At 44.6% G+C, this 13,163-nt stretch overlaps 1 protein-coding gene, 1 long non-coding RNA gene and 2 other non-coding genes across 4 annotated transcripts in view; 1 reads left to right on the forward strand and 3 right to left on the reverse strand.

Moving 5' to 3' along the window:
* Positions 1-6,072, forward strand: part of LOC117443266 (HEAT repeat-containing protein 5A-like) — a 50,769-nt gene extending 44,697 nt beyond the window's left edge. The window contains exons 25-26 of the mRNA XM_071202566.1: positions 3,174-3,273; positions 5,619-6,072. Coding sequence (XP_071058667.1) covers positions 3,174-3,273; positions 5,619-6,072 — 554 coding nt within the window. The remainder of the gene's footprint in view (positions 1-3,173; positions 3,274-5,618) is intronic.
* A 65-nt stretch (positions 6,073-6,137) lies between these two features.
* Positions 6,138-6,228, reverse strand: LOC117443273 (small nucleolar RNA U83B). The gene has a single exon (XR_004551647.1). It is a non-coding gene; the product is annotated as a small nucleolar RNA U83B (small nucleolar RNA).
* Positions 6,229-10,237: 4,009 nt separating this feature from the next.
* Positions 10,238-12,943, reverse strand: LOC117443267 (uncharacterized). Its single transcript, XR_011642983.1, has 4 exons — positions 12,911-12,943; positions 11,161-11,281; positions 10,896-10,993; positions 10,238-10,526 (listed from the first exon to the last, which is right to left on the reverse strand). It is a non-coding gene; the product is annotated as an uncharacterized lncRNA (long non-coding RNA).
* On the reverse strand, positions 12,492-12,621 carry LOC117443270 (small nucleolar RNA SNORA54). Its single transcript, XR_004551644.1, has one exon. It is a non-coding gene; the product is annotated as a small nucleolar RNA SNORA54 (small nucleolar RNA).
* Positions 12,944-13,163: the final 220 nt, after the last annotated feature.

Genomic DNA, 13,163 nt, shown 5'->3' on the forward strand with positions numbered 1-13,163 from the left:
GTGTAATTTGCAAATCACCTAAGACAACAACATCGTTTTAAAAGGTATAATTAGGATTTGAATAGGAATCCCGAGGCACTTAAATATAATTCAAGTAAAGATATTGGTAATAGACAGAAACACATTTTTGTGGTTTTGTCCTCCCATAATACAGCTGATCTTTTACATGTTGTGGAAAAGCAGAACTAATTAAACTCAACCACAGTCCTGGTTGAAAGAACATTGAAAGCCTCGGTTTATTCAACACATCCAACCTTAAAAAATATATAAAACTATATTGTTTTTTGTACCTATTATCTCTGACATGTATTTCTTATCAGTCAGAATTAAGTATTCTGGTTTATTGGTGGCTTAAAATGTACATAATTCACGTTTAAGTGCAGCAGCAGCGTTTTAAAGTTATAATCAGGTATAATTATGTATTTAATACAAATCCCGAAGCACTTAAATACTCAGAATTGTCACAAAACACATATTAGCAACAGGCTAGCTTCACCTAGTTAGCTAACATTGGCATTACAAACCTAGCAAGCTAACAAGCTATGCTGCTAGTTACCGTACATCTTAACTAGTTCACAGTCTGGTTAGTTGATAATTTAATTCATCTGTGAGTGAGGGAGATGTATTATGAGTTTCGGTTTCTGTAACGTGTGCTAAGAAGCTCAACTAGCGGCTCATTTGGTTAGCTTCGTTAGCTGATTAGCAGCAGGACAGTCATCAATGGATCCTTCGGTTCAAACACCGGGTTCGTTAGACTGTCTTCCCCCGGTTACCGTCGCTGTCTGCGGCTGGAAAATAACCGTTAAGAGGGGAAATAAAGAGTTTGACGAACCTGTCTGCTTCTCCCGGACAGACGCCGCCATCTTTGATGTTGTTGCGTCTGATGACGTGGCCGCAGCCCGGCAGACATAGAGGGAAGAGGCGAGGTCTCACTCTGCCGATGTTTCCAGACACCGATAAGGACATAACAATTAAAGACGTCTCACTCTGACGATGTTTCCAGACACCGATAAGGAGATAGCAATTAAAGACGTCTCACTCTGACGATATTTCCAGACACCGATAAGGAGATAGCAATTAAAGACGTCTCACTCTGACGATGTTTCCAGACACCGAAAAGGAGATAGCAATTAAAGACGTCTCACTCTGACGATGCTTCCAGACACCGATAAGGAGATAACAATTAAAGACGTCTCACTCTGACGATGTTTCCAGACACCGATAAGGAGATAGCAATTAAAGACGTCTCACTCTGACGATGTTTCCAGACACCCATAAGGAGATAGCAATTAAAGACGTCTCACTCTGACGATGTTTCCAGACACCGATAAGGAGATAGCAATTAAAGACGTCTCACTCTGACGATGTTTCCAGACACCGATAAGGAGATAACAATTAAAGACGTCTCACTCTGACGATGTTTCCAGACACCGATAAGGAGATAGCAATTAAAGACGTCTCACTCTGACGATGTTTCCAGACACCCATAAGGAGATAGCAATTAAAGACGTCTCACTCTGACGATGTTTCCAGACACCGATAAGGAGATAGCAATTAAAGACGTCTCACTCTGACGATGTTTCCAGACACCGATAAGGACATAGCAATTAAAGACGTCTCACTCTGACGATGTTTCCAGACACCGATAAGGACATAGCAATTAAAGACGTCTCACTCTGACGATGTTTCCAGACACCGATAAGGAGATAACAATTAAAGACGTCTCACTCTGACGATGTTTCCAGACACCGATAAGGAGATAACAATTAAAGACGTCTCACTCTGACGATGTTTCCAGACACCGATAAGGAGATAACAATTAAAGACGTCTCACTCTGACGATGTTTCCAGACACCGATAAGGAGATAACAATTAAAGACGTCTCACTCTGACGATGTTTCCAGACACCGATAAGGACATAACAATTAAAGACGTCTCACTCTGACGATGTTTCCAGACACCGATAAGGAGATAGCAATTAAAGACGTCTCACTCTGACGATGTTCCAGACACCGATAAGGAGATAAGCAATTAAAGACGTCTCACTCTGACGATGTTTCCAGACACCGAAAAGGAGATAGCAATTAAAGACGTCTCACTCTGACGATGTTTCCAGACACCGATAAGGAGATAGCAATTAAAGACGTCTCACTCTGACGATGTTTCCAGACACCGATAAGGAGATAGCAATTAAAGACGTCTCACTCTGACGATGTTTCCAGACACCGATAAAGGAGATAGCAATTAAAGACGTCTCACTCTGACGATGTTTCCAGACACCCATAAGGAGATAGCAATTAAAGACGTCTCACTCTGACGATGTTTCCAGACACCCGATAAGGAGATAGCAATTAAAGACGTCTCACTCTGACGATGTTTCCAGACACCGATAAGGAGATAGCAATTAAAGACGTCTCACTCTGACGATGTTTCCAGACACCGATAAGGAGATAGCAATTAAAGACGTCTCACTCTGACGATGTTTCCAGACACCGATAAGGAGATAGCAATTAAAGACGTCTCACTCTGATGATGTTTCCAGACACCGATAAGGAGATAGCAATTAAAGACGTCTCACTCTGATGATGTTTCCAGACACCGATAAGGAGATACAAATTAAAGACGTCTCACTCTGATGATATTTCCAGACACTTATAATGGAGTGTAATTTAAAGAGGTCTAATATATTAATTCCTGTACATTTTGTGTTCTACAAGAAAAGACTATTGGCCATTTATTTTATGAATGATTGTATTGTAGAATATTGTGGATCCCAGGGGCGGTTCTGGGGGGGGGGCAGTACCCCCCTAACACTGACTTTGGACCCCCCTGTGGCCCCCCTGAAAATGAAAAACAAAGTTAAAAAAAGTTTATGATTAAATGATTTCTTGGCTGACGGAATAGGCGGAACTAACGCTATTTGTCATTCTACTCTGACCCATTAGAGCAGGGGTCTCCAACACGTCGATAGCTCGCGATAAGCCCAAGCCCTCAATAAGTAGCTCGCCAAGCAAATCTGAAATGTAAAAATAGTACACAAAAAAATAAGGGAATGTAATCAAGTCGGGAAGAAGACTACTGTCCTCTAGTGCTTTTTTAGTTTTAGTTTCTGTCGATAGTTTTCTTGTGTGCAGATTGTGGGCAATATAATTGACTAAGTGTTTGTGTTGCAGGTTCCTCCCCTCTCCCTCTGGAGCCTTCTATTGTGGCCAGCCTAAGGCACACCTGTGCAATAATCATGCAGTCTAATCAGCATCTTGATATGCCACACCTGTGAGGTGGGATGGATTATCTCGGCAAAGGAGAAGTGCTCACTATCACAGATTTTCAGATTTGTGAACTATATTTGAGAGAAATGGTTATTTTGTGACCCGAGGAAAAAAAGTGTCTTCCAATTTCCTTTTTTTGTGTGATTTCCTATTAGGGTTAAAAAAACATCTTGCAATTTAGACTTTTTTTTTATTTTATTTAAAAATGTTACAGTATGCCCACTGGAGAGGACGTCGGGACCATATTAGTTTGAAAAGACAGCCACAATTAACAGATGGACTATGTAACGTATTATGGTTATAGAGTGATATTAATACAATAATACATTCACCTTTATTTAAAACATGAATAAGTAATTGATCTGAACGTTGCTGTTTATTTGGTCAATATAAAACTAGCTTGTTTTTTGGTGAATCTTTCCAGATCTTCAAAGAATTTGTAGTCGATGTAGTGGGAAAGTACCTCATTGACTCGTCATCTTGACTAGTTTTATGGAAGTTGTCTCCATTTGACCTGCTCATAGAAACAAACTTGACATTCCTGAGGCAACTCTCATTTGTCATGGCTCCACTTAAATAAAAAAGACATACGTGCTGCTCTTGGCCCACAGGGGGCCATGTCTTTCCAGCTCGTCCCTATGTATCTATCTGTGCGCTCATGGAGCCTCCTGCATCTTTCCCCCCCCCCCTTCTTCTTGACCCTCTTCTATCCCAGGTGTGAAAGCCTCACCTCTCTCATCACCTGAGAGCTCATCATCTGAATCTCCCTGAACCATCTGGTGCAGAAAATGTCTGCTTCAGTTCAGCTGCAACAATATTGAGTCATAAAGTCAATGAAGACGGTCCTGACGTCCACTAGAATGGACATTTATAAAAGGGCTGTTATTTGAAAACTTGAATTATTTAATGCTTTCAGAACTAATTCTATAGTTCCTCACATGTTAACAAGAATATATATGATTTATGGTAAAAATGACAATTATTCAACAATATTTGACTTCTCCTGCTTCTATACAATTTTGTTTTTCGTATGTCAGCCATTTTGGATGAAAAGAAAGCAGAACTTCCCAGCATGCAATTTTAACCAATGACATCACTGGAAAGACCAGGATGTCCTCTGTGCAGCACATCAGGGACTGAAAGAGTAGCTCAAAAGAGTAACAGGAGATGCAGGTTAACAAAATGTCCACTCCAGGGGACTTCTCCAATGGGCTGGGTCCCAGGAGGAAACAGAACATGTTTTAGATCTTTGAGTTCATCTCATGAAAAATGGGAGCAAAAACAAAAGTGTTGCATTTATATCTTTGTTCAGTGTACATACACATCTTGTGTTTTGTAATAAGTTACGTACACATGTTTGTCAGTATAATGTTTTACAAGAAGGATATGAAACAATCTTTGAGTTTGTTTTTTATTAAATAGCTGCAGTACAGGAATGATGGCGACAGTCAAAGCAGCACAGACGGGAGAGGACTTCAAGCAGTCTCTTCCTCGGTGAAGCGTCCTTCTTGAGTGGTCCCTGTGAGATCAAAGAAAGACACCATCAATGGTTTGGCTATACTTTAGAACAGGGATGGGCAACTTGGATGGTGGTGGGCCACAGTGCATGTACTGGCCACCGGGGGGCAGCAGATTCACTTGGAACACAGACACACATGTGTTGCAAGTAATTATTAACAAATATACTAAGTCTGATCTTCATCGACATTTTACAATCTTTCAGGGAACATCCTCTAATAAGCCACCAAGCAAATATCAGTTCACAGATATGTTACTTTTTTTTTACAAGTGGCATCTTTGTATTGAACGGGTTATTCAACAGTGGAATGAAACTATTGGAAAGCACGGAAAGTGTGTGTGCATTGAGAAGAACCATTAAGAGGACACAAACATGAAGTCATGAACACTAACCCAGACATCAGTCGTCTAACTTGAACCTCAGACACTTGGAGCCTCTGCTGACGCACGATAAGGGGCGTGTCCACACAGTCCCCCGTCAGCCCGCACTCTGCTGTTCCTCAGCGCCGCCCCCACCCCCTCCCGCTGAAACTATGAATGAACAGCGTATAGTAATCAGAGATAACACGGCAGTTTGTTTTCATCTGATTTTAAATAAACAAAGTCCTGGTTTTTAGAATATTAAACTTGTTTCTCCAAATTCAGATGATAAATAAAGCTTTGAAGCTTCGGCATAATTACAAGCGGCAGCTTCACGTCACAGCAGGCATAACATAACCCCGGGATATACATTCAAACCAGATTTAATCATCAGGATTATTGTAGAATAGGTCTTTTTAAAAAGGGAACGACTTGACTATAAATAAAGTGAGTCACATATTCTGCTTCCAGGCAAGAGGACTTCAACGGGACAATTCCCATGACTGTCACTTACCAGAGGGTTGATGCTCTCGTTCGACAGATCGTACTCTGTGGAAGCGTTGTTCTCCAGCAGCTTGCCCTCCTTGGTGTGGAAGCCCTGGCCAATCTTGTAGATCTGTGTGGTGGTGGCAGCTCGGGCCACAGAGAAGGCGACACGGGAAGGATGCCAGGCACCAATACAGGCAACCTTACGCAGAGCACGATGGGTCTTGCGAGGAAGCTTCTTTGTGTGCCAGCGGCTGGTGACGCCCTTGTTTCCGTGACCCTTGGTGATGCCATCGATCTGGTCCTGGGTGAAGACGTTGTGAACGGCCTGCTCCAGCTTCTCACGGCCCAGCCCACCTGGTCAGAGGTGCTGCCTCCGTTCAGCTGCACCTCCATCAGAGGACACTTCTTCTGCGCAACGGGCAGCAGGCGCATCTAAACAGAAGGAATAAAATGCACCTCAGAACTGGGAAATCATAATTCCATGTCAAGTGAAACACGTTTGTCGTCTCAGAAGGAAGGCAGCTGGAAGGTATCCTCATGTGTATCGGGCACCACGCCGGTGCAATCATCCGTGGTCTCCTCACTGACAGACCAGCAGGTCGGCCCGTCAGTTACTTGGATTTATCGTGCGACATCGATCTTTCCTTTTGCCCCATATGGGGATTCCTATATTTTAGATTTGCATTAAACCACAATTATGGAGAAAGTAAAGTCTTTTAAAAATGGTTTTATTATGCCATTGTATTAAAGTGGCAAACAAATAGGTCTTAAAATGATAAAGACGTTTAATCCAGTCGTTTCTGGGACCGCACGTTGTCCAAAACATGCATTTATGGTGACGGGCCAACAAGCAGGAAAATGAACACCTCGTTGTAATCGTGAGCTTTACTAACCTGCGTGTGCAATGAGCGCCGACATGCTGCGGCTCAACGCCAGCCACCCCGAGGAGGAGCGGGACATGAAGGCCGTGGAGGCGAAGAAGCAGTACGAAGTCACAAGGCAGGAGTTTGAAGACAGCGGCGGAGGAGGAGGAGCGTCCTCCAGTCCTAGGAAGGAAAGCAAAAAGCTGGAGTTAAGGAGGAGGATGTGGGTTGTCGTGGACCCCCGTCTTAGGGGGGGGGGGGGGGGCTGTGATGCCACGGTGAGTTCATCAGCAGAGAGGGTGTGGCTGTTCTGTCCGTGCTGCAGTAACTCGGGGCACCTGGGTCCGGTGCAGCTATTCAGAGCCTCTCTGCTCTTCTCCGTCCTCTCCTGCAGGCACCGGCTCTGATGAGTGGACACTAGGGGTGTAACGGTTCACAAACATTTCGGTTCGGTACGTACCTCGGTTTTTAGGTTTCGGTTCGGTACGTTTTCGGTACAGCAGAAAAAATTATCACAAAACATAACATATATCTTTTTATTATTATTAAACTGTGAATAATGTATTCACTCAAATAAATACAAAATAAACATTAAGGTGCAGCATTTCGATGAACTGAAATAATCTGTATTTGAACTGTACTAGTACTCACAAAACATAAACTATTAGTTTTGGGTTTTTAATTATTATTAAACTATGAATATTCACTCAAATAAATACAAAATATAATAATATCTGTATTTGAACTGTACTGTACTGTACCTGAGCAGCCAGCTTGACATCAGGACTTGCTTGTCATTGTATTTTCATGTTGTTTAAAGAAAGATGAACTTGTCCACGTTGCTTGCTGAAAGGGCAGATCTGCTGGCACTAGCAATGTCTCTGTGGAGAACACCCTCTCTAGGGACAGAGGTAGCAGATACAGCCAGGTAGCGCTTTGCTACCATGGCAACATAAGGATACTTGGCGTTTGTAATAGCTTTGGCTCGGTCTGAACTCTCTGCGAGTGGTGGAGGCTAAATGCTAGCGGGAGTTGGGTTTAGACTTCAGTCTTTTGGTACCGGTGATATTGACGTTCGGGTGATGCCTTTTCAAATGAGTGTGATGTGTTGCCAGCCGCGTAACCAATGTTAGTTGAACAATGCCGAGAAACAGCTTTGGTTCGGTCCACCTGTCTTTGTCCGTCATCCTTGTACGTAACTGCAAAACCAAAATGTTCCCAAACCGGAGACTTCAATGATGCTGGAGGATTCTCGAGCTCAACTTTATCTGCGTTCGCCATTTCGACAGTTCCTCAAATTACTGACTACATTTGAACGCATCCCTCTGACCAGCTCTCATAGCATGCCCTCTCGTCCAATGACTTGCTCGCTCTATGACGCGATGAGCCCAATGGGAGCAAATTACTCTGAATGCTGCGACGCAGCACCTGAGATTACTTCCAAGAAGTTGTTCACGTTCTCAATTTTTTACGTTTAACGTTATATTCGTTCGGTACACTTCGGTACACACGTGTACCGAACCGAAGGGTACCGTTACACCCCTAATGGACACAGAACTTCATTTGAACCGTTTGTGCAAATAAACACCTTTTTCTACCCGTTGACATGCTGCGTCTCCCAGGTCGCAACAACGCAGATAACCTGGCAGTACTTATTCATGGAACCACAGTGTTTCCCACAGAATTTGATTCTGTTTGTGGGGCACCGCACAAAGAAAAGAAAAGCCAAAGGCCCCTTAACCTTTTCGGGTGGCCCACGCATCCCCCCCCTCAAATAACAATACATGTGAGTTCATGGCTACTGTAGCAGACTACGTGCTTGTTGCTCTGTGTTGCGTTGTTAATGAGAGACACACCGGAGTTGAGGATCTGTGGAGTTTATTCTCCCAGAAATATAACTTACAATTTAGCAGACGCCTTATTCCAAAGCGACTTACAGGGACATTCTCCCTGGAGTAACCGAGGGCTACGTGCCTTACTCAAGGGCAAGTGGTGTTCCAGGCAGGATTTGAACTCGCAACCTTCCGATCATCAGCCCGCCTCACGATCCATTAGACCACCAAAATAAAATATCTTTTTTTTTTTATGAGATCCATTTGTGGTGGCCCGTAATTGGTGAAGGCCTTCTTCTTGGACTCGTACCCGAGACCCCACAGGAGGAGACAGAGGTTGGCACAGGTTCTTCACAACCCAAGAGGGCCAGCGGAAGAACACAGTGATAGCTGCTTGCATCCAATCCATGTGGAAAGAGTGCATTCTCAGCCAATAAGGAATCCAGCTCATGGCGCAGTTTCTAAGAAGCACTTTCCACTGGCCAGAGGAGCCCGGAGCTCATCGGGGCACATGTCACCTGAGCTCATCAGGGCACATGCCACCTGAGCTCATCAGGGCACATGCTACCTGAGCGGAGCTGCCAGAGGAACTGGGCAACCGACTGCTTCAATGAGGCGTTTAAATGTATCGCAGCAACTCACCAGTTCCTGTAGAATCGACGCTTGCACTCTTCACCGAGGTGCTCAGCGAAGACAGTCTTGAAGGAACGCAGGCCACGGGGTGTGCCGACGTAACCAACAACAACCATGGGAGGGGTCTCAAGAATGGTCAGCCTCAACCACCTCCTTCTTGTTCACCTCTGAGATAGAAAACAATAGTTTAGATATGAAGAACCTTCCTGACTTGTGACCGCTGTAGTATTTATGATACGGTGTAGACTGCGCTCAGTGCTCGACATTCATCAAGGGGTATAAGCCCCATTATGTCCGCCCGTCGAGGGGATCATCACCGGCAGTATACTGACAGACATCTCGAATGTTTTCACCCAAACAATTGATCGATAATAGTTAGCTGCAAATTCATTTAAAATTAAACTCCGTCCACTCACTTGAGCCAGGCCGGTCGACCTCGTGGACGCCGTGGGTCATGCCGGCCTCGTAGCCCAGGAAGGCGGTCAGGTGCACGGGCTTGGTGGGCTCATCCTTGGGGAAGCTCTTCGCCTTACCACGATGACGGCTCCTCGTGCGGGGCAAGAAGCCCAGGGACCCGCGGCGGGGAGCCGAACATTCACGGTGAGACTGGAGGGAGGAAAGAGTGAAGTCAGCCGGTTCATCCGCAGAGCTAACTGTGCGTAAGCGCGGCCTAGCTCAACACTAAGCATCGAGGGTCTGAAATACAGCATGGGCGTATTTGGAATAACGGAAGCAAGTAGAAATGCGTTCTAATATAATAGTGGACAAGTTTAAAATCTGCGTTCGAATACAGGTCAAAGTAATTCAAGTTAACTGCTGTAAGAAATTGAAATCAATGTTTAATGATGTAATTTAGTTTCAACATACAGTAATCTTAAAACTGTTTTATTGTGAAAACATTTCCGGTTAGCATTCGCCTGTGGCTAACGTCGATGCTAAGCTTTGTTTTGAAAAGCTATTCTGAAATAGCAACAGTAAGCTTGGCTAGCGGCTTTGTGTTACAAACGATGCAGCCGTTAAAATGCATTGAATAAAAAGTCATGAGAGAGTCGAGGAGAAGAGGCATGTGGAGTTATACAATGAAGACACTACGTCTAAATCCGGTTTCACGCGATATCGGACATCGGTGAAAGGAGGGTGGAAGATTACGTCACAGCCCAGAGAGGAGGAGCGAGGGGGAGATCCAAGCGGGAGGAACTAACATGTCTCGCTCTCTTTTCCACGGCCGGCCTGCGAGAGGGAGCTGCAGCCTCTCTCCCCCGACTACCTTCCGTCTGTTACATTCCCACGCCATTTAACTAAAGTAACCAATCTGACCTTTCTCAGAGACTCCATCGTCCCTTAGCTTTGAAGCTTCTCTCCTCGGACGCGGGAACAACGAATACTCCAATAATACTAAAACAAATATATCCATTCTAGACCGGGAAACCTTCTCTTGTCCGATCCGTCTGGAGCTACTGAAGGATCCCGTGGCTCTTCCCTGTGGACACAGCGACTGCGTGAAGCGGACTCCAAGCTGTCCTGCTGATCACTGCTATGCTGGAGCTGGAGATACGGTCCTTCTTGAGTGGTCAAAGAAAGAGACGATCAATCGTTTGGCTAGACTTTAGAAAGATGCGCATGTAGTCCATGTGTGGGATCAGAGCCTGATGTCTCCAGAGAGTGAACAGGGAGCCGGCACAGACAGCCACTGCTCCCCTGCCTCGATGGGGTCGCTCTAGCACTGGAATGGAACCACCAGCTCGTACTGAGGAAGAGCCAGGTTACGAACAGCGCGGAGAAAATAAAAATGCTTCCAAATTCTTAATTGATATTCAGACTTCTTAAATGGTATGCTGGCAAAATGTGCACACATAAGTATAAAGGTCTTGGAGACTAAGAAAATAAACGTGATGGAGAGGTATGCTTTTGTACAGCTTTCAAACTCGTACCAGGAACGCCTTCTCCTCCGTCACGCTCTGGAAGCGGTGTCCATGAACTTCAGGGCGATCTTCTCCACGGCACGACGGTCGCTCTGCACGAGCAGAGACTGGGAATAAAAAAGACAGAGTTTAACACTTGTGTTGGGAACCAAGTCAGTGATTTTATTTTAAGATATTCTTTAGAATCGTTGACTCCCACCTCAGCAAGTTAAACTATACCAGGGGCGCTCAGCAGCCACACGGGTTTATATGAAGCATTGCAGTCTGTCCTTACCTCGCGCAGAGTCAGCGCCTCTTCTGGACTCCCACAACACAGCCTTTAACCATGATCAGTGGCGGCGCCAGGGTATGGCTGGGGTAGGCTGCAGCCATACCGAGAGATGGCTTAGCCCCACCTTGAAAAAGTATGTTAAAGTAGCATGTTGAGAACACGGATTACGGAAATCTACCGGAAATCTACCGGTCGCGTCCACAACACACAAACTGATCCTGCTGCAACAACAAGTGCACGTTACTGACGCAATATGGTTGAGACCATTCAGGCTTATGCTAGAGGGGTGCAAGGAACAGTCCAAGTAGTGGGGGAGTTTTATACACTAAAGGTGTGAAAATTCTCTCGCGTTATAATATCAGCGCGGCCGCGGTCAGATCAAAATGCCTCCGAATGCAATTTGAACAGACCTACAGCCAATCAGAGCAACGACACGTTGGTCTGCTGCGTCATGCATTACCGATTCTTCACGTTCACAGTGAAAAGTCCCCAAACTCGCGCCGAGTAAATTGCAGACAGACAGCAGAACTTCTAGGATTAATTGTATATTTCGGATGGATAGATTTGTTCTTAAACGCCCTCGCATTGAGGTACAAGGCGAACAGGTGCCAGAGTCACACGACCCACCTGAAGAGTGAATATATTTTGTAATAATGGGTCATTTGAAAAAGTGTTTTGTATGACAATAGAGACACAGGCCACCTGTTGTGTGCTGTGTGTCTCTCTCTCACTCCTTCCTATATGCCAACTTTTCTCGTTTCTGCCGCTGCGTACTGTAGCATGTTGTAAAACGTGGCATTAGCAGAATATGTTATTGTATAGTTAAACTCACACCTTTAGCTGATAAAAGGCGACTAATAAAAGCCTCACGTGGCGTTTCACTGTCAAGGGGTGCGATATAGCGTGTATGTAATCACATTACAAATACTGACTTGTATGTGATTACACTGTATGGGTTAGCCCTACCATAGATTACCCAACAAAAACACTCTGGCGCTGCCACTGCCCATGATAATAATAATAATTTATATAGCGCCTTTCACGAAACCCAAGGACGCTTCCTTGGTCACAACTCCATCGTGGACAAACCCACCATAAAAAAGCAAGTAAAGTGAGTCACATATTCTGCTTCCAACAGGTCAATGTAATTAAAGTTACCCACACTGTTAGCATGGCTAGCTTAGCATGGCTAGCTTAACATGTGCACGCTTGTCGGACACCAAAAGGAAGACGCGGAAACAGTTAACACAAATGTATACATGCTATTGGCATACATTTTTCGTAAAAGAAAACCAATGTTCTTAAACTTAATACATCCAACTGGGCTCAGAGCCAGATGTCTCCAGAGAGTGAACGGGGAGCCAGCACAGACAGCCACTGCTCCCCTGCCTCGATGGGCTCACTGTAGCACTGGAATGGAACCACCAGCTCTACTGAGGGAGAGCCGGGTTACGAACAGTGCGGAGAAAAGATCCATTGAAACCAGATTTGACATCCGTCAGGATTATTGTAGAATATGTCGTTTAAAAAAGGGAATAACTCAAGTATAAATAAAGTAGCGGACTTCATTGACTGCCATTTTGAAAGCAGCCGGTGCAGTTAAGTGTAAATACTGAAACAATGAAAACAAATATATCCATCCTATTGGTGTACATGTTGCATAAAAGTAATCCAATGTTCCTAAACTTAATTAAAACAACGGATGCTTAAGATATTCCTATTCAGAGCGCAGGAAGCAGGAAGGTAAACTCACCATCTTGTGTCCACTCCGATGGAAAGAGGCCAGCGGGATGCTTGCTTCAAGTGACAGGCTGCTTCTTTATATATGTGTGGGGAATGTGTCATTGTCACGTGACGTGATCACATGACCGGTGACCAGAAGAATGTAAGTTATAAAACTTTGCCGGCAGTTTCAGAAAACCTTTCTCTTTGCTACGCGCGCGCCGTTATCAAAGGTAGGACTCGCGGGTTTAAGGTGGTTTTATGGTCTTTTCAATGAACCTATG

This window comes from Pseudochaenichthys georgianus, unplaced genomic scaffold (assembly GCF_902827115.2).
Source record: "Pseudochaenichthys georgianus unplaced genomic scaffold, fPseGeo1.2 scaffold_572_arrow_ctg1, whole genome shotgun sequence".
In the NCBI taxonomy this organism is placed as follows: Eukaryota; Metazoa; Chordata; class Actinopteri; order Perciformes; family Channichthyidae; genus Pseudochaenichthys; species Pseudochaenichthys georgianus.